Source organism: Cervus elaphus, chromosome 11 (assembly GCF_910594005.1).
Source record: "Cervus elaphus chromosome 11, mCerEla1.1, whole genome shotgun sequence".
NCBI lineage: Eukaryota > Metazoa > Chordata > Mammalia > Artiodactyla > Cervidae > Cervus > Cervus elaphus.
The window spans coordinates 56707644-56729699 of record NC_057825.1 but is presented as its reverse complement, the minus strand read 5'-3'; the positions used below and the strand labels follow the sequence as shown (position 1 = coordinate 56729699).

Genomic DNA, 22056 nt, shown 5'->3' with positions numbered 1-22056 from the left:
TACCCAGAAAGACCAGCCCCACTTGTGAATTTGATCCTCTCTGCCTACCAGGGTAACTCCAGACACCAGTCCCTCTGGGGAGGATTCCATGAGGTCCAGACCAGGAACGCCAAGATGTTTTGGAAGGGAAACACAAATATACCAGGAAAAGATTGTCATCTGGGTCCAAAATAAACTTTCCTGTCTTGAGGGACCTTCTCAAGTGCTCAGAAGCCTAGACTCAAAAGTCAGGCATGCCCTTGTTCCAGAATTAGGAAGGAAAAGGGAAATCAAGAGTCCAGGCTCCACTGGAGCATGCACTTGTTTCTTGGCTAAGAACCAGAAACTATTATCTTTGGGGGGAAACCTGTTATTGTTGATGGCTTATAGTCAACTTGCATCATCATAAGAGCTCGTCTCTAAGAGTAAAAGAAATATTTCTTAAGCCTTTCATCCCCAGTAGCTCAGACAGTAAAGAATCTGCCTACAATGCAGGAGACCCAGGTTCAATCCCTGGGTCAGGAAGACTCCCTGGAGAAGGGAATGGCTACCCACTCCAATATTCTTGCCTGAAGAAGCCTATGGATAGAGGAGCCTGGTGAGCTATAGCCCATGAAGTCGCAAAGAGTCAGACACCAACTGAGTGACTAACACTTTTCTTCATATCCCCAAAGCTCCCCCAGTCTGAACCATGGACAACCTGGGTTCATCATGTTTTCTGACACTTCTCCATTTGCACCCCACTCCAAATTCTGTTCTCTGCCCTTCAGTCCCCTGATCTGTGCCTTCCAGGGGGAGAGGCTGACCTCTGAAGTTTTCATCACCAGATTCCTCGGTCCTCTGGCTTCTGGTTTAGCCAATGGGAGGAGATAAGAAGGTGGGAGGAGAGAGAAATTGGGGTGTTTAGTCTCTTGGCTCCCTCTCTGCCTGACCACAGTTCCAGCTGTGCCTGGTTTCCCTACAGGCACAGCTGAGCTGTTGGGCTGGGGGACAAAGGGCCCCCTCCCATGGCTACAGCTCTCATCAGCCACAGGAACAGCACTTCCTCCATCACCCCTCCAGGTCTAGAGGAGGTATTGATTTCATGTTGCTGCCCAGACCCTAGACACCTCACCATTCTTCTGTCAGTTTCTTCAGCTCTACCTACACTTCTATCAATTGCCCTTTTATTAAATTCTCTTAGGGTAACCCTTGAGTGTGCCTTCTGATTTCTCCTGGTAACTTGACTAACACATGCTCCTGACAAGTGCCTTCTCTGCCGATGATGCTCTGCAATGACCCCTAGAAAGAAAATCTCAGGCTTCAAGTTCAAAATTACATAGTAGTTAAAGGTTTATTTAACATATCTCAGCAACCTCAAGAAATATACAAAGACTCAGAAATCACTTTGCTACCTTCCTCATTACATTTGTCCTCTTTACACTTATTCTGGAATAAAATTTCAATTTTTTATCCAGATGAAATCCATGCTGGTTCAGGTCCAACAGTTTACTTTTGGTTTAAGTCAAGTGTAGAGATGATACCCTACTGTTTCCCATCCCCAGCACACCAACCCAAGTTCAAGACATACTCACTTGCCATTGTTAAATATGACAGTGCAGTTGGGCCAACAGTCATGGTTCACCAGGGCCAGGTTAGGGAAGACGCCCACGCCCACAGCCTGCAGGCCTCGCTGGTCACTGAGTGTGAAACCATTGCAGTTAATCTGCCCAGAAGAAAAGATGAGAGTCAGCTAACAGACCAGACACAGACTTGGTGCAGAACACTAACCAGCTGTTAAAAGTTTTTTAAAAATAGAAGACCTGTTTTCATTCTGGAAATGCTTAGAGAGTTTGGAAACAAAACAGTTAGTCTCCTGATCTCTATGTGATTCCAAATGACCCACAAGATTACTACCATGTGAGAGTCTCAATTTGCACCATTACCTTGAAAGTCTGGGGTAGCTGTATTCTACAAAAGTCCAACATGGGAATTCTCTCGTGGCCCAGTGATTAAGACTCATTGCTTTCACTGCCATGGGCAGGGGTTCAGTCCCTGGTTGGGGATATAGGATCTCACAAGCTACACAGCAGTGCCAGAAAAAGCCACGAACTTCCTCTTGCGTTGCAGAGATTGCGTACAATAATAAAATAATATCTGGGACACTGGGATGGTTAATTTTATGTCAATTTGGCTGGGCTGTGGTGACCACATATTTGGTTAAACATGATTCTGTATGTTTCTAAAAGGTGTTCTTTGGATGAGGTGAACATTTAAATTGGGAGACTTAGAGTAAAGCAGGTTAGCCTGCACAATGGAAGTGGGCCTCATATAATCAGTCGAAGACCTTCATAAAGCCAGACTGATTCCCCAAGTAAGAAGGAATTCTTTCAGCAAACTGCCTTTGTACTTGAAACACAGTTCTTCTTTTTGGGTCTTCAGCCTGCTGGCCTACCAGCAGCCCCTACAATCACAAGAGACAGTTCATTAAATCTCTTTCTCACTCGCTCTCTCTCTTTCTACACACACACACACACAGGCGCGCGCGCGCACCCTTGTGGTTCTATTTCTCTGGAAAACTCTATTACAGAAGCACTGGTACATGGGGAGGACTCAGAGGTGCTGAGTATGATCATACTATTTTATTACAAGAACTCCCTCCTCAGCCCACTCACCAGCAGCCCAGGAGGCACTCAGCCTGCCAGATGGGAGACAAGCCCCCAGAGCCCACAGCCTGAGTCTGCTGACCCACTGGGCTCCCATGCCCTCCTCCCTCATTACTTCAGGAGGCCTGGATTTGCGGCCAAGACAGCGCCCTCCAGAAAGCCCCTCCTCTCCTCTCCCTGGGTTCCCATGATCAGCCCATTAAATCTGGAAAAAGGAAGAAACTTATTTCCAAAGTGCCTCATCGGCAGGAAGAAATAGTGATTGGATCTTCATTTTCTTTTCTTTCAAGATTTTGGCGGGGGGGGGGGGGGCGGTGGTGGACCATGTTTAGTCTTTATTGAATTTATTACAATATTGCTTCTGTTGCTCTGGTTTTTTGACCATGAGACATGTGGGGGTCTTAGCTCCCTGATCACGGATGGAACCCATGCCCCCTGCATTGAAAGACAAAGTCTTAAGCTCTGGACCACCAGGGAAGTCCCCCTGGGTCTTCATTTTCAGTGTGGAGTAGAGAACGTATAGGAAGTGCAGATGAACAAGAAAGTCAATCATCATCCAAATATGCGGTGGGAGATAAAGAGTAGCTTTCGTGTGGGATGTTGATTTCAGACCCCACAGGAATGACCTCAGAGTAAAGCAAGGCCAGAAAGAAAACTGAGTGAGAGCTCCTCATCTAAGGCCTCCTTCGTGCTCCAGAGCTTTTCTTGGCCTCCCCAGTCCACCCTTTCTCTTTTGATGCAGATCATTTTTAAAGTGTTTATTGAATTTGCTACAACACTGCCTCTGTTTTGTTTTGTTTTGTTTTTGTCATGTGTGATCTTCGCTCCACAACTAGGGATTGAACCTGCACCCCCTGCGTCGGAAGGGGAAGTGTTGACCTCTGGACCACGAGGGAAGTCCCTCCCCCTCCTCTCTGACCTGGCAGCCCACCTCTACCCCACCCCACCCCCACGTTGGGCGAACTCTTACGCACCACGCCGAAGATGTGGGAGATGTATTGCATGCTGAACTGCTGGCTCTGCGGCGGCCAGTACTGCAGGAATGTGTCCACGTCCAGCCGCAGCTCCTTCTGCTCCTCCTCCCCGAAGTGCTCCACGTGGTTCTGCAGGTCGTCCACGGAGACCAGGCAGCCCTCGGTGAGCCCGCTGCCCTCTCTCTCCACCCGCCACATGATGCGTGCCGCCAGCCTGTGCGGAAGGGCGGAGTGAGTGAGGCCTTGCTGCGATCATTCTTTCTACAACCACTTTCAGAGTGCCTCCTGCTGCCCAGCGTGGTGTCGGGCTCAAGATAACCGTTCTGAATTAGATGGATGGAATGTCTTGTGTCATGAAGCGTCTTAGAATGGTGGTTGGTAGTTTAGTCACGAAGTCCTGTCTGGCTCTTGCGATCCCATGGACTGTAGCCCGCCAGACTCCTCTTGTCTATGGGATTTCCCAGGCAAGAATACTGGCGTGGGTTGCCATTTCCTTCTCCAGGGGATCTTCCCCACCCAGGGATCAAACTCACGTCTCCTGCATTGCAGGTGGATTCTTTACTGACTGAACTACTAGGGAAGCCCTCTTAGAGTCTGGGAGACCTAAATTGAAAAGATAATCTAAACTAGTGTTAAGTGCTGTGCCCAAAATCAAACGGTGACCTGAGGGGGGAGGGGAAGCCAAGGTGCTCAGGGGAGGCTGGAGGAGGCACACGGGGCTGCCAGTGGAGTGAACAGGAGCCAGCCCTGTGCAGATGGGGAAAGAGCAGCGAGTACAATGGCCCTAGATAGAGAGAGAGCTTGGCATGATTAGTAGCAGCAAAGTGGGGACTTCCCTAGTGGTCCAGTGGTTAAGACTGAACTTCCACAACAGGGGACATGGGTTCAGTCCCTGATTGGGGAGCTAAGATCCCACATGCTGCAGGGTCCAGTAAAAACAAGCGGGGTGGGGGCGGGGGGTGGGCGGGGAGAAACAGCAAGGTGCTGGAGCCAGGAAGCAAGGAGAGGAAAGTGAATAAAGGTGAAAACGGAAGCACAAGCCATATTGTGTGGGTTTGGGAAACCATGAGAGGGGTCAGGGGACACAGTGAGGTCCAGTCACCTGTGTCTCTCCTGACCCTGCAGCTAACTGAGATGAGCACTGGAGAAGAAGTCTGATGACTCCACTTCTTACTGTGTGACTCTGGGCAAGTTGCTTGCCCTCTCTGAACCTCTCCAATGTGAGGGTAATACACATTCCCTGCCATGCTAACCTCCAGAGTGCTGCCCTCCCTTTACAGAAGGCAGGAGGAGACCAAAGAAAGAGGCCCACCACTCCAGATTGGTGGTGGCATTCTGAACCTGCAGGGCACTCACTTAGAAAGCTTGTCTTGGGTGACCACTGATAAATAGATCTTTCACAATATACATGTATAACAAATCAACACAATGTACAATACATTTTAAATATCAATATCTTATGACTTAATTACACCTCAATAAGGGGGAAATTTATGAATAAGTAAAATTTCACATGAAATTACAAAAAGAAGGAATGGGGGAAAAGAAGAAGTAAGATTTCAACAGATGGAACTAAGGGGGACAGGGGGTGGGGAGGCTGACTAAGCAATTTCATTTTGCAGTTTCCCATAAGTTATCAGGATATGATGATTCCAGTCTGGAATCTTCACAGTTAAAATGCTCAGTTCAAATGCTCCAGCATCACCATCCCCATCTCCTCCACTCTCCATTGCCGGCTGCCTAAGCACCTACCTGCAATCTACCATCAGGTCCTACCCTGGCGGAGCCTTCTGGACTTGGTAGCTCTGGAATTAAGGTATTGGCGCAGAGATTTTTGCAAATGCAAATGCCTTTCAGGTGTAATGAGTCCAGAGGGCTAGTGTACAACCATGGGGATGAGTGGAGCTGTGATAATTTGAGAAGTTCTATTTTTTTTTTAAAGAGGTTAGTTGCTATTGCACTCTCATTTTGCCACATCTTCACATTTTTTTAAGAGAAGCCAGAAATCTTAATTTTTTAATGTGCAACTTCCTAATTTTTTGACATGGCAGGTCGGTTTTTAATTAATTTTTATTAGAGTATACTTGATTTACAGCGTTGTGTTAGTTTCAGTTGCTAACCATAAGTTTGTTTTCTACATCTGTGACTCAATTTCTCTTTGGTAAATATGTTCATTTGGACTTTTTTTGTTTTTAGATTCCCCATATAAGCCATATTATATGATATTCGGATCAATTTTTTAAAATTTAACATTGAGGAGCCACACAGAACAAGTCTGCAGCCAGCTCCACCCAGTGGAGATTCCCTCATAAATGGGTTTCCCAGACCAAGTGTGGCGGGACTTCCCTGATGGTTCAGACAGTAAAGAATCCACTCGCAATGTGGGAGACTTGGGTTCGATCCCTGGGTTGGGAAGAGCCCCTGGAGGAGGGCATGGCAACCCACACCAGTATTCTCACCTGGAGAATCCCTGTGGACAGAGAAGCCTAGCAGGCTATAGCCCACGGAGTTGCAAAGAGCCAGACACAATTGAGTGACTAAGCACAGCCCAGACCAAGAGAGGGCACAGAAGAAGCAATCATAGTCTCCTTGGGGCTCTCTCCTGATTTGCTCTTAGCCCAGCTTGCTTGGACCAAGGCGTGGTGCCCCCGCTGCCACCCCACTCCTCACCTGACGTTTGGGAATCCAAAGCCCCACCCCAGGGCCCAGCTCTGACCTGATGTTCTCGTTGGGCACCTTGCCATATCTCTTGATGGCCGAACATTCGTTCTTGTGGTTCAGCCAAGCATCCTTCTGGCAGGTGCGGTCGCAGTAGTGGGCAAACTTGCACTGCCCGCATCGGTGGAGCTTCTCCTGCCTCTTGAAGCAGGTGTGGCACACAACATTCACAAGGCTGGAAATAGAGGGAGAAAACTGTGACCACGGGGCACCACACTGGCTGTTGGGAGACACGTTTGGGTATGGGCTCAGTGGGCTGTCCTTGTCTTTCTCAGCTTCAGAGTCCCACCTTTCAAAATGAGGGGCTTGGGTTTCCAAAGGTCCCTTCCAGCTGTAACCATTCTTTTTCATAATTTTATTTATTTAGTTTTGGCTCTTCTGGGTCTTCCTTGATGCGAGGGTTTTCTCTAGTGGCAGCAAGCAGGGGCTACTCCTTAGTTGCAGTCCCAGGGCTTCTCATTGCGGTGGCTTCTCTTGTTGCAGAGCACAGGCTCTAGGGCTCCAGTAGTCGTGGGTCTCGGACTCTAGAGCACAGACTCAGTAGCTGTGGTGCTTGGGATTTGTTGCTCCACAGCATGAGGGATCTTCCCAGATCAGGGATTGAACCCATGTCTCCTGCATTGGCAGGTGGATTCTTCACCACTGAGCCACCAAGGAAGCCCTGGAACTATTCTTTTGGCAGATATTTTTCAGTGAAACTAATGAAGGGGACACTGTTGAACTCTGCATATTAACCCTTCAGTTTAATTTAGTAAGTATAGATTTACGACCTGTATGCGTTAGGCACTGGGAATATCATAAGTTGCTGGAGGAACAATTGAACCTGGGGTCACCAGGCAACATGAGCAGCGCTATAACAGGAGGGACACAGGGTGTTCCTGGATCACAACATAGGAGTTCCCCTTTAGGAACTGGGGAAGTCTTCTAGGCCAAGGGAGTGGGTGGAAATTCCTCATAGTCCTCTTGCTGAAAGTCACAGGTCATTAGCACCATGGCATGGGAGAGAGCATTCTGTGTCACATGTCCTTCTCGTTGAAATAGAATCTCCATTGCCCCAAAGAATAAAAAAGTCATAATTATCTACAGTATAATGGGACATGACCTGTTTTACCCAAAATGACATCTACACATTTATGTCATAGTTCTGTGTGTTTGGCAAGAGTAAGAAGGACAGAGTTACTGATGTCACCAGTGTTATGTGGTGTGTTCTCTTGGCTCAGAGAGAAATTGGAAGCGATGGGTGGCCAACTCCACAAACTGCTCTGCCCCATCTGCTGTGAGGTACAATGCCAGTAATTAATGATAAAGTGCTCAAGGGTTTGAAAGGTTAGTGCTTACTTACAGGTTAAGTTATTCCCATTGTAATGTCTTCCTCACTCCCTTGTTTTCCCTGAAGTTTTCCCAATGAGAGAGGAAGCGTAGAATTACTTGCAATTGCACAGAATTGCAGCCCATTAATTACTATGCCACTACTACTACTTGGACCAGGAGAAGGCTAGGGACAGAGCCCCAAGATACTACAGTATAGACCTCACCCCATACTGGGTGATGGAGAGACCTTTGCAACAATGTATATAATCCTTTATCAGGCCTTGACTCAATTCAACCACCAGTTCACAATATCTTGCCTTCATTTTGTCTCATCAGAATCTTTACAATCACTTTGTTATAATAAATGTTTAATTACAATTCATGAGAAGAAAACATGATCAATCTCCTAGTGAGCTCATGGTGGGTCCCAAATGTTAACCACCAAATCATTGTCTCCAGGCCCCCAATCTGTTTTAAATTCCATTCTATAATTTTTAAATTTGGGGGGGAAAAAAGCTACAAGGATATACTGTACAACACAGGGAATATAGCTGATATTTTGTCATAGCTATAAATGGAGTATAATCTTTAAAATTTGTGAATCACTACATTGTACACTTGTGACATATAATACCACAGATCAACTGTACTTTAATTAAATAAAGTTCTAAGACCACTTTCTGACTATTTTATTGAAGTATAGTTGATTTACAACGTTTCAGATATACAGTAATGTAATTCAGTTATACATATATATATCCTTTATCAGATTCTTTTCCATTATAGGTTATTACAATATATTGAATATAGTCCCCTGTGCTGTATAGTAGGTCCTTGTTGTTTATCTATTTTATATATAGTAGTGTGTACCTGTTAATCCCACATTCCCAGCTTATCCCTCTCCCACTTAAAACCATGTCTTAGATTCCAGGAGAAAGACTGCTTCTGCCAGCCAGCTTAGCTGATGACCTTCACCAAGCCACATTTCCCCTCCTTAGTCTCATTTTTTCAGTCCCCACAAGAGTCCCATTTACACAGTGCTTTGCAATTTTCAGAGATATTTTTAAGCAATTCTCTTTCGTTAAACCTTCACAACAACCCTTTAGTGTATAGGTCATCACTGTCTTCCCAGGGATGTTATTCTCATAGGGGTCCCTGGTGCCTGACACTGTTCCCAGCACAGAAGGCAGAGGAAGCTCCCAAACCTACCTGCTCTGTATACAGCCCTGAGTGTGCCCTGCCCCAGCCATCGGGTCCCTGCTCGCTCTTTCCTCCGCAGCCCTGGGTTGTATCATCTGTCAGAGTCAAGAGGGATGGAAAGGCAGCTGCTGCTCAGCTCCTTGTATGGAAATAACCAGTTCCTGGACAGATAAATGCAAATAGAAGGCGCCTGCAAGGTAGATGAGCCCTCTAAAAACACAGCCAGAGAGGACTGGACTAACTGTTCTGGCTTCCTGGGCTACCTAAAAACTTGTAGCCTGAGAGGAGGTCTCCCCTCAAAAATTGCGGGGGAGGGCATCTGTCTTAAAGAACATCACATCTGGGAGGGGGTTTCAGGTTGGAGGGGTAGACACATATATACCTATGGCCGATTCATGTTGATGTATGGCAAAAACCATCACAATATTGTAAAATAATTATCCTCCAATTAAAATAATTAATTTTAAAAGAGAACATCGCATCCCGCAAGTACCCAGAGAACTTTACAATATTTTGAACTCCTTCTTTCTTCCTTGTTCCTTCCCATCTTTCTTCTTTCACAAGTTTTTATTGGGCATCATTTACAACAATGTGGATGGACCTGGAGGGCATTATGCTTAGTGAAATAAGTCAGAAAGAGAAAGATAAGTAATGTTTGTTATCACGTATATGTGGAATCTAAAAAATAAAATCAACAGATGAGTATAACAAAAACAGAAACAGACTCACAGATATAGAGAACAAACTAGTGGTTACTAGTGGGGAGAGGAAAGGTGGAAGGGTCGTGATAGAGGTACGGGATTAAGAGACACAAACTACTGGGATTTCCCTCGCAGTCAAGTGGTTAAGACTCTGCGCTTCCAATGCTGGGGGATGCAGTTTCAATCCCTGGTTGGGGAACTAAGATCCTACATGCAGCCAAAAGATAAAAAAATGAAGAAAATTTTTAAAAAGAAGGTATTGTTTAAAAAAAAAGAAGTCTCATCGTTGATAATGATTCCATGATCCTACCACTTCCTTCTGTAAAAACATATTTTTTAAAAAAAGAAATACAAATTACTATGTATGAAATAAATAAGCTGTAAGGAAATAAGCTATAAGGATACAACACAGGGAAATATAGCAAGTGTTTTGTAATAACTTTAGATGGGGTATAATCTATAAAAATACTGAATCAGTGTGTTGTACTCTTAAAACTAACATGATATTGTAAATTAAAAATACTTCAATTTTTGCATTTTTTGTTTTATTTCTATTTTTTACTATAGTTCCATTTTTAAAAGTAAATTAAAAGTTCTAAGTTTATTAAAAAGCATTTATTGAGCATCTATTATGTGCCTTGCCTTGAGCTAGCTGACAGACAAAGAAGATACAGACTTTGCCTTGAAGCAGTCCCCAGTTTGGGCTGGGGCATAAACACATATAAGGAAGGTGAGGTATGCCCCCCAGGAATCCTGCTGCAGGATTCAAAGTCAAGGAAGGTGGAATCTGGGAAGGCCATCACCAGGGAGGCATAGTTCTGACCATCTGAAGATGAGCTGAGTTATACATAGAACATAGAAGGTCAAGTGCTTCTGCCACGGAGAGGCACTAGCATGAGTCAAGGGCTTCCATGGGGGAAGCAGTTTAGGGCAGGTGTGTCTAGGAGACAGGAGGAACTGTTCGACAAGATCACATTACTGGGAAATAATGTTGGAAAAATGACTGGACTGTGGGGGACCTAGAATGCATCTTTCAGTGGTAAGACCTTATTCTGCAGGTGGGGGGTGGGGGTGGGGGCGGGCGGGGATGGGGAGGGGAGGGTAGAGAATGATCTAGTGGAGGCTTCTGCAGAGAGGAGAAACACGGCCAGAGTTGGGACACTCAGTTTCTCTTTGCTACAGCATCTACCTAATGTCATTTTTAAAATTATTTATTTGTTTGTTTTTGGCTTTGCTGGGTCTTTGTTGCTGCTCGGGCTTTTCTCTAGTTGTGATGGGGGACACTCTCTAGTTGCAGTGTGTAGCCTTCTCATTGCAGTGCCTTCTCTTGTTGCAGTGCATGGGCTCTAGGCGAGTGGGCTTCAGTAGTGTTGTACATGGGCTCTAGACCTCAGTAGTTGTGGCATTTGGGCTTTGTTGCTCCACAGCATGTGGGATCTTCCCGGATCAGGGATCAAACCCTGTATCTCCTGCATTGGCAGGTGGATTCTTCAGCACTGAGCCACCAGGGAAGCCCCCTAATCTTGTTTTTAAATGACCCATGTAAATCCTTAAGGGATTCACGTTTGCACAGTTATTTGCCTTAGCAGAAGTTAGGTGGTGCTACATCCCTAGACCAGACCTAGAGATTTTTAACGTTTCTCTGATTAATTTAGCAACTTTTAAGATTTTCTCTGCCATAGCTCCCAGGACAAGGCTCACACACCTCACTCAGACCTGGATGCACTTCCCACACTCTACTAAACCCCTCTTCCCAGACTCACAACACATCTTCAGATGCAAATGAGAGAAGGTGACATTGTTTGGGGGACAACTTGGCATTTGACCTAATCTATGCTTAAGAGGTATTATCCCCAAACTTCTGCATTTAAGGATTAGTTAATAAAGTTTAGCAACACAGCTCACTATGGGTCATGTGACATATCAACACGTCTGACCTCTGCAGATGAATTAAAGTGCCAAATTAAAGATATATGTCTAAATCTACTCTGTGGTTATCCTTAACATCAAATGCAAATGTTGAAGACTGTAAGCTGAATACTTTCACAGTTACTCACTCATTTTCTGAACTATCTGTTCAGGAATTTCTCTAATCCCTTTATTAAATTATTTCCATTTATAGCATCATTTATATCCCACCACCTACCTCCCAGCTGTTACCAGATTAAGGCCACACATGTATTTGTGCATATGCCATGGTTAATTCTGGTGGTTCCCCTGGGTCCACATAGAATTACATGTGCTGAAAACCCTGCCCTCTCTGCTGGACCTGAAGAAGCTCATAGCTGGTTTAATTTTCAAAAAAGCCCAGCTGACAGTAATTTGTTCTAAAATAACTTTCTTTTCAAACTCTCAGACTTAGAGAATGAATTTGTGTTGTCGGGGGAAAGGATGAGGAGAAGGGATAGTTAGGGAGTTGGGGATGGACCTGTACAGACTGCTATATTTAAAATGGATAACCCACAAGGACCTACTGTATAGCACAGGGAGCTCCGCTCAATGTTATATGCAGCCTGGATGGGAGGGCGTTTGAGGGAGAATGGATACATGTATGTGTATGGCTAAGTCCCTTCGCTGTTCACCTAAAACTATCACAACTTTGCTTATTAATTGACTATACTCTAATACAAAATAAAAAGTTTAAAAAAAATCTTTCTTTTTCTCATATTTTCATCTTTGTTTTTACCTGCTCAGATAGATAGATAGGTTCTCTTGGGCACTTCCAGCTCTTTAAACAGAATTATTTAGGAGTTGGTCAAGAACTTTTAAAAAAAAAACCTGGCAGTCTACAGTCCATGAAGTTGCAAGAGTCGGACACAACTTAGTGACTAAACAACAACAACAAAGGAAACTAACACATTGGTTTATTATTATAAACATTTTTTTCCTGTGTCAAAGTGAAAGTGTCCAACTCTTTGCAACCCTGTTGACAGTAGTCTGCCAGGCTCCTCTGTCCATGAATTTCTTCAGGCAAGAATACTGGAGTGAGTTGCCATTTCCTTCTTCAGGGGATCTTCCCCCAGGGATCAAACTGGGGTCTCCTGCATTGCAGGCAGATTCTTTACCATCCAAGCCACCAGGGAAGCTCCTAAAAATGAATCTGTCTGCCATTGCAGGAAGACACAAGTTCAATCCCTGATCAGGGAAGATTCCCACATGCCGCGGGACAACTAAGCCTATGTAAAGTTAAGTGCAGAGCAAAAGGAGAAGAGAGAAACCTTGAACAACTCGAGCTCATCCACCATGCTTGGGGTCACACCCACTTTCAAAGACCAAATCCATGAAAGACGACTCCTTGGTAAATTGACCTTATCCACCTACTTTGCCTTCATCCCTTTCCAGCATGAAACTCAGAATCCCCAAAAAGCATGACACGCAGGCTCCCTTCTAAACATCAGTGTCGGTTGATTCGCAGTGGCTGCCTGGAGTACCCTGTTAGAAAGAACAGTGAGGCCAAGTTGGAGTTCAGGAAGAAGGTGTTGCCTGACTGATTAGCCATGTCTACCAGGGATCCTGGTGCCCAAGTGCTGCACACTTGCCAAGTCTCAATGGATGATCTCTGTTTTATTCTTGGCCTCTTATGTTTAAGCAGGTGACCTGTTTTTCCAACCAACCAAATTAAAGAGATTCTAACCAGACTAAGGGCTATATAATAAGGGCCTGGAGAGCTGCTCTGAATGCTAAGCCCAGACTATTCTAGCAAAGACACAATTCAACTTGCAAGTCAACATGACACAGTGCAGCATTATATTTTAAAGCTAAATATCTCATGCATTATGAACCAGAAATTCCACTCCTAGGACACACACCCCATGTATCTGTTCACCAAGAGATACAAACAAAAATGTCCATAGCAACTACTTGCAGGAGGATGGAAACATAAATTGTGGTACATACACATACAGAGCCTACTCATTTTGTTAGTTACACAAAACCATATGGATAAATAATAGAAGAACATTTAAATGAAAGAAGCAAGAGCATAAAACCACCTATAACTGTATACCTTGGTTTAAAAGATGAAAAACAAGCTATAAAAACTAAATTATATATTGTTTAGGAATATGTACATATATGACAAAACTATCATTGAAAACACAGGGGAATAAGTAACATGAAATTCAGGATACTACTGTAGTTACCTTTGGGGCAAGTATGGTACAGGATAGGGAAAGATAGGCAAGATGAATGTAATAGAATGTTCTAGTTAAGTAGGATGGTGTTTTCACAGGGGCTCATTTATTGTAATGCTTCATGTATGTTCGTGTGTGTGCTCAGTCACTCAGTCATGTCTGATTCTTTACAATTCCATGGACTTTAGCTGGCCAGATTCCTCTGTCCATGGAATTTTCTAAGCAAGAATACTGGAATGGGTTGCCATTTCCTACTCCAGGTAATCTTCCCGACGCAGGGATCAAACCCTCGTCTGTTGCGTCTCCTGCATTGGCAGGCAGATTCTTTACCACTGTGCCACCTGGGAAGCCCTGTAATGATTCACAGAATATATACATATACATACATATATATTTCATGTATTGTTTGCAAGAAGAGATTTTCATTTAATACACTCCTCAACTAAATATAAAATCTTCATTTTTGTGTTTGGAAGTTAATACAGATAGCCTGGTTTGCAGTAACACAGTGTTAGAAAATGCTTCTTTCATAAGGTGACTTTTGTGGGTCACCTGGTCCTACCTCCCCAGTCAGGTTTCTCCCTTACAGTGGCTGAATCTCACCAGGAGCCTAAAATTGGAGTGAGGATAGGATGAGCAAAGCTTTCCTCTGAAGCTTCTCCAGGCTGTCTCAGGTACACCCGAGCAGTTCCCTCATCTTTGCAGTGATGAGTTTGATTGTATCACTTATTTTTTAACTATAAAGCAGTCATTTCAATTTCTATATTTCTTTCTTTTTTATTGAAATATAGTTGACTCGAAATGTTTTATTAGTTTCAGGTGTACTGGGTAAATCACTTTTAAAAATAATCCTTTTTATTTTTTAAATCATTTTAAAGATCATTTACTCTAATCATCCTAATCTTTATTACTATTATAACAATAAGATTTTATTAGCATTTTATCTGCAACATGCACTAAAGTTGTTTTTATATAGTTATTGCTTAAAATGAATGATGAATTTTTTATAATAAGAAAAATATGTAAACAATCTGAATGTCCAGTTATAAAGGAATGGTCAGAAAGTATGCAGTCTTAAACTCTACAAAGAGAGTATAGTAACACAGAAGATACCTAAATCATCAAATGAAAATCTTCCAGGTCAGGAAGTGGTAAAAAAAATCTGCCTGCCAGCGCAAGAGACACAAGAGGGGGAGGTTCAATCCCTTTGGGCCAGGAAGATCTCCGGGAGTTAGAAATGGCACCTCACTCCAGTAATCTTGTCTGGAAGATTCTGCAGACAGTAGCCTCGTGGGCTACTGTCCATGGGGTCCCAAAGAGTCAGACATGACTGGGCATGCTCGAAGTTTAGGTAAGATCCCAACTAATAGTACAAATAAATGAAACCTATGTTTTAAAATGGGTTTCCTTGGTGGCTCAGTAGTAAAGAATCCACCTGCCAATGCAGGAGACTCAGGTTCAATCCTTGGCTTGGGAAGATCCCTTGGAGAAGGGAATGGCAACACACTCTAGTATCCCACGGACAGAGGAGCCTGTGGGGTCACAAAGAGTCAGACATGACTTAATGACTAAACAACAACAACATTTTAAAATAAGCTGGAAGGAAATAGACAACAATGTCAATGTTAGCTTCATGTGAAGATACATTTTTTTCTTCCTGAGTTTTACTCTTGTAACAGAAGCAAAATCCACTCATCTTCGGACACTCTTGAAAGGGAAACTGATTGGCAATATTGGTTTTTAGGGAGTTGAAGACACCCATGGATGTTCTATAAAAGGCAAGATGGTGACTCAGTAGTAGTACTAAGATCATTGTTCAGAGTTCCTGTGTTTCTAGTTTTTTCTGTCTTAATTCTGAATCCAGTTGATTCCTCAACTGCCCCCAACACACCCACACAAGTAAATAAAGTAAGACACACTCCCCCTGAAGAAGTATTACTGTCATCTCAGCCTCTCTAAATTCCTCAGCTATAGCTAACCACATACACCATTCACAGCCTTTTCCCTGAAGGTCTTGGTGGGCAGGAAGAAATGAGAATTTGAATGCTACCTAAATTATCTCTGAAAAGCTGTGCCTATTCTCAGGATGGTCATACAGTGAGTCAACCAAGAAATCTAGGTTATCAGAGGCCATCTTAATTAAGACCACGTCAGTGTCAGTCAGGTCACCCCAATTTGGGGACTCAGAGAATATTGTCATAATGTTATCACAGTAGAGGGTTTTTTTTTAAATAAAGATTATCACTATGGTTCAGGAAGATCCACTGTAGGAGTGTATGGCAACCCTCTCCAGTATTCTTGCCTGGAGAATCCCATGGACAGAGGAGCCTGACGGGCTACAGACCATGGGGTCGCAAAGAGTCAGACACAACTAAAGCAACTGAGCACGCATGCATGCAAAAGTGCGATGGTCAAGTATGCACAGGACTGTAGGGGAAATGGGAATGTAAATTTAATAGATTCGCTTTGGAGGGCCTATTAAAATGGAAAACAGCACACCCCAACGCACAGTGATTTCTCTCCTAGCCAGTTAGCCTAGCGAATAATCACACATGTATGCAAGTGGACACGGTCAAGGATTTCAATCACGAAAACATTTGCTTTTATGAAAAATTGGAAACCACCAAATGTCTCTCAACAGGGCAATAGATTTTCAAAAGTTCATATATTCATATGGTAAAATACCCACAGCAGTTAAAATTGGTGGTCCATATAGGATATGGACCAAAATGGATAGACTTACACGTGGGCAAAAAAAAAAAAAGGAAAAAAACCTCACAGATCTTTGAGGATTTAAAAGAAGTGGCTATAGACTTAACAGTTTCCATGAGGATAAATATCAAACCATTTGTTTAGTGAAAGGAACAAGTTCAAGGATAACATCGAAAGTATGATATTATTGAGAGTTCCCTGGTGACCTAGTGGTTAGGATTCTGTGCTTTCACTGCCATGTCCCAGGTTCAATCCCAGGTCAGGGAACTGAGATTCCCCCAAGCCACACAGTGTGGCCAGGAAAAAAAAAAATTACCATTTCTGTTAAAAAGAAAAAACAAACTAGCTATGCATTTTGATAAGTATATATATATATGTATGTAGGTAGAGAGATATAATAGTACAAGAACATTCTAGAAGGAAACACATTAAAATCAAAACAAGGATTACCTCTGAAGAAAGACAGAGGGAACTGGGACCAAGGGTGGGAAAGGGGGAAAGGTGAAACAGGATTACAGTTCATTGGTGATATTCTAATTTTAAAAGGTAAATGGATTCCAGTGTTACTTGTGTGTTTGCAGTTACTTTTTTAAAGTCTCAGCAATTACTTAATCCTCTAATATAATTATTACACCTCAGAAGCAAAACAACATGGAGCCTTCCATAGGAGACTGTCTCCTAGACACCACACCCCCTTTTCACTCCCTTTCCCTCTACCGTCTCCACACACAGCACTCCCACTCGGCCAAGTTCACTTATGTTCTGAGTGCTTGTGTTGTGCTTAGTCACTCAGTAATGTCCAACTCTTTGCAACCCCATGGACTGTAGCCCGCAAGGTTCCTCTGTCCATGGGATTCTCCAGGGAAGAAAACTGGAGTGGGTAACCATTTCCTTCTCCAAGTGATCCTCCCCACCCAGGGATTGAACCCAGGTCTCCTGCATTACAGGCAGGTTCTCTACCGTCTGAGCCATCAGGGAAGCCCAGTGTTCTGAGAGCATGCCCTAAAGCCTTCAATCACCTTTGCAGCCCTCCTAGGCACCAGAGTAAATCCCATTGACCCTGACCCTTTGCAGAAAAAGTAATGCCAGCAAACAGTTAGCTGTGCATGTACCCTTCATTATCAACAGCCACATGAATTGCATCCCTTTCCATGATTATTTTTTCATTTTATTAATTGGAGGATAATTGCTTTACAATGTTGTGTTAGCTTCTGCCATACAACAATGGGAATCAGCTACATGTATACATATACCTTCTCCCTCTTGAGTCTCCCTCCCACCCCACCCCTATCCCACCCCTCCAGGCCGTCATAGATCACCAGGCTGAGCTCCCTGTGTTATATAGCAGCTTCCCACTAACCACCTATTTTACACACAGTAGTGTATATACATCAGTGCTACTCTCCCTCAAATTTGAGAGCAAAGTATTTGAGAGTGTGGCACTGGCCAAATCACCAGGAGGAAAGAAGGCAACAACCCAATTCCATACCTGTCAAAAACCACAGCGGAATAAGCCCGCTCCGCGAAGATGATGTCGGCAGCACAGAACTCCTTCGTGGCCTTCAGACCTCTGCCTTTGCCCTCAACAGTGAAGACCTCCACATTCTCCATTTCCCCTATTGTCATCTCAGAGTCTTCAGGCAGCTCGGCAGATATTTAACACTGAGCCAAGTCCCTTGTCCTCGCAGCTATTTCAGCACCTTCAGCATCCCAAAGAGCACGTCTATAAATGGACAAGCACCTCCCCTTCCCTACCCCCTCCAGCCCCTGGGCCCTCTCTCACTCCCCCTTCTGCTTCTTTTCCTGTGACCGGGATGGGGCAGGCCAGAGGACACTGATCTGGAAAGGATCCCCGCCACCGCCCAGCCAAGCTGACAAAGTAGAAAAAGACCATGGGCTGTTGTGCTTCTCAAATTGGGCCTGAAAACTTTGGAAAAGTTCCTTTGCAAAGAGTAGTTAAGTCCTGGATTGCAGTCATGCTCAGCTTTAGTTGGAATGGGCAGCACTTGGTCAGTAGGGTATTTTTAGCAACCAGATGCCTCTGTCAATCCAAAGCAGAGACAGCTGAAGTGGTCCAAGAGAAGAGGCGAGGTGATGCTTGCTGCTCTGGGACCCTTCAGCTGTCAGGCTTGGACTTTCTCAAGTGAGATGGGCCCCTTGTTTCCTCCATGGGTAGACTATTGGCAGAAAGTAACAGATGCTAAATTGACTCTTTGCCAATATATCTAACTTCTCTCCTCCCTTGTGGCTCAGACAGTAAAGAATCTGCCTGCAATTCAGGAGGGTCAGGTTCAATCCCTGGCTCAAGAAGATCCCATGAGTAGGGAATGGCAACCCATTCCAGTATTCTTGCCTGGAGAATCCCATGGACAGAGGAGCCCAGCGGGTTACAGTCCATAGGATCGCAAAGAGTCGGACATGACTGAACGACTAAGTACTCTCTAGGCTCCAAAGGGCCTCCCTCTTCTCTAATATTCTGTGGCTCTCCCATAGTGCCCCACCCAGGGCATGGAGGTCTGAGCATTCTCTGATGAATGTAGGTATGTTGGACCCTAGGATGTGTTATGAAAGGAGGCTGGCTTTGAAGATGAAAGCCCTCATGTCTATTATCATTCTGTCAAATCTGCCTTAAACATTATGTCTGCTACCAGAAAAGTACCAATACCTTCTTTCCCAAGAATGAGGACATTGGAAGGATTAGTCTAAAATCCCAGCTATTGAACTGGATACCGCTCATCTTGATCACCAGGCAGCTCTCACTGAGGTTGAAAAGAGAGACATTTGCAGATCTGGAGCTATGGCTTATCTTCCAGATAATATTTTTAGTTCCTGGGATGCATCTATTTTCAGATTTCTGTTTCTGTAAGTGTACTAGTTTACAAGCACTGGCTTCTGGGTTAGACAGGTCTGCATTTGAATTTTGAGCCTTCTAGGACCGTGGGATTCCCAGGTGGCACTTGCCTGCCAATGCAGGGGAAATAAGAGACCGGGGTTCGATCCCTGGGTGGGGAAGATCCCCTGGAGAAGGGAATGGCAACCCACTCCAGTATTCTTGCCTAGAGAATCCCATGGACAGAAGAGCCTGGCAGGCTACAGTCCACAGGATCGCAAAGAGTCGGACATGACTGAAGCAACTTAGTGGGACAACTTTGAGAGAGTACCTGTAAGACAAGGGTGATAATTTCTATCTCACTGGTAAACGAGATAATAGGTACAATGGGCACGGCGCAACACTTGGCTGTGTCCATACAGAACTTACTAAATGATGGCAAATTTATTTTATTTATTCTGTCCATTTTCTTCCCCAAAACCATCAAGATACATTCGAAATTCTAATGTGTCTTCAAATTAACTGTATCTCCTGACGCTTCTTTGCTCTTGGAAGCAGCTGGAAAATCATCTGTCAGACCTTGCATGCATGCTACGTCACTTCAGTCATGTCTGACTCTTTGCGACTCCATGGATGGTAGCTCGCTAGGCTCCTCTGTCCCTGGGATTCTCCAGGCAAGGATACGGAGTGGGTTGCCAGGCCCTCCTCCGGGGGATCTTCCTGACACAGGGATCGAACCCAGTTCTCTTGTGTCTCTTACATCGGCGGGTGGCTAGCACCACCTGGGAAGCCCTCTCCATGTATCCCAGTCTTTAGGTCATAACACATAGTTCCTGGAACTAGAGAATAATTCAGCAAACTCTGATCTAGCCCAAAGGGCAAAGCACATTAAGACATTTAAAACTGGGTGCCCCCAAAAGTAAACATCACATGCTCTTGGGGGAAAATAAATGATTAAATAGGAGTTCTTCAGGTTAGTCTCAAATGAATGTCTGCACCCACTTTACCTGGCAACAGCCAGGGTCTACCCTTGGGAGCCAGCAGCTCTGCCTGGTAGAGATGACCTCATTCTTCTCTAGACACACAGTTCAGCCCAACCCAAGGTCAAGGAAGACATCAAGGAGCATCAAGCCTGATGCTTTAGTTTCAACGGTGAGTCTCAACCTTCTCAGAACAACAAGATTATATTATTTAATATATATTATATTATTTAATATATTATATTATTAAAACATGGTAGAGGGCAGTGCAGTGGATGAGAAGGCAGGGGACATGAGGTCAGTCCCTGGTTCGGGAATATTCCACATGCCATGGAGCAACTAAACCCATATGCCACAACTACTGAGCCCGAGAGCTGCAACTACTGAAGCAGACATGCCTTTGGCCTGTGCTCTGCGACAAGAGAAACCACCGCAATGAGAAGCCAGCACGCCACAACTAGAGAAAGCCTACACAAACCGACAAAGACCCAGGGCAGCCTAAATAAGTAAATAAATAAATAAATTTTAAAATATGATAGACAGAAAAATGGTTCCCCAAAGATACTCAAGTCCTACTCCGCAGCCCTGTGAATATATTATCCTACATGACAAAAGGGACTTTGCAAGTGTGATTAAATTAAACCTCTTGAGAGAGGGAGGTTATCCCTGGATTGTCTGGTTGGCCCAATGAAATCATAAGAATCCTTATAAGAGGGAGTTAGGGAGGTGGTCAATGTAAGGTGGAGATGTAACAATGGAAGCAAGAAGGTTAGACTCAGAGAGACATTTGAAGATGCTATATGGTTGGCTTTGAAGTAGGAGGAAGGAGCAAGGTGAAAGGCAGATGCCCTCTAGAAACTGGAAAAGGCAGGGGTATGGCTGCTCCTCCAAGAGCCCCCAGGGGGAGCATGGCACTGATGACACTTTGATTTAAACCCAGTGAACCCTCCATTTCTGGCTTCTGACAACTGAACTCTAATACAATAAATTTATGTTATTTTAAACCACTAAGTAATTTATTAAAAAGCAGCAATAGGAAACTAACACATACATTATTATACTTTGTTTTACATTAGAGTAAATATTATACAAACTCCTTTTTGATATATGAAATTAAATTCATAGAGAATATAATGTGTTAGTTCTTGAACCTAAAAAACATAAATTACTAACTCCTCTGGGGCTTCCCTGGTGACTCAGATGATAAAGAATCCGCCTGCAGCGCAGGAGACCCAGGTTCGATCCCTGGGTCAGGAAAATCCCCTGGAGAAGGGTATGGCAACCCACTCCAGTATTCTTGCCTGGAGAATTCCATGGACAGAGAAGCCTGGCAGGCTACAGTCCATGGGGTCACAAAAGAGTCAGAAATAACTGAGCGACTAACGGGTTCACTTCACAAAGTCTGAATAGTTGTCCCCTCCACCTCCAAATTCATACGTAGAAATCCTCACCCTCAAAGGTGATGGTATTACTCTGTGGGGGCTTGGGTAGATCCTTAAATCATGAAGGTGAAACCCTCATGAATGAGATTCGTGCCTTATATACAGAAGAGGCTCCAGAGATTGCCTCGGCCCTTCTCTTTTGCCATGTGAGGATACAAGGAGAATTCTGTGACTTGAAAAGGAGCCTTCATCCAAACATGCTGGCACCCTGATCTAGGACTTCAAGCTTCGAGAACTGTAAGAAATAAATTTCTGGTGTTTATAAACTATCCAGGCTTTGGTATTTTGTTATTGCAACTCAAATGGACTAAGACTCTGATCTAACCTAGTACGGGAAAAGGAAAAATGACAGTTAAATTATAATAAAATAACATATATTCATTCTAAACTCCAGGAGATGTTGAAGGACAGGGAACCCTGGCATGCTGCAG

At 44.1% G+C, this 22056-nt stretch overlaps 1 protein-coding gene across 2 annotated transcripts in view; it reads right to left on the bottom strand.

The window, feature by feature from the left end:
- The window catches only part of SMYD1 (SET and MYND domain containing 1), a 43487-nt gene extending 25400 nt beyond the window's left edge, over nt 1–18087 (bottom strand). For both annotated transcript variants that reach the window (XM_043917835.1, XM_043917836.1), the window contains exons 1-4: nt 17863–18087; nt 6315–6491; nt 3599–3812; nt 1554–1684 (exon numbers count right to left, since the gene is read on the bottom strand). In XM_043917835.1, the coding sequence (XP_043773770.1) occupies nt 1554–1684; nt 3599–3812; nt 6315–6491; nt 17863–17999 (659 nt within the window). In that variant the 5' untranslated portion in view covers nt 18000–18087. The remainder of the gene's footprint in view (nt 1–1553; nt 1685–3598; nt 3813–6314; nt 6492–17862) is intronic.
- Between the last annotated feature and the right edge of the window lie 3969 nt (nt 18088–22056).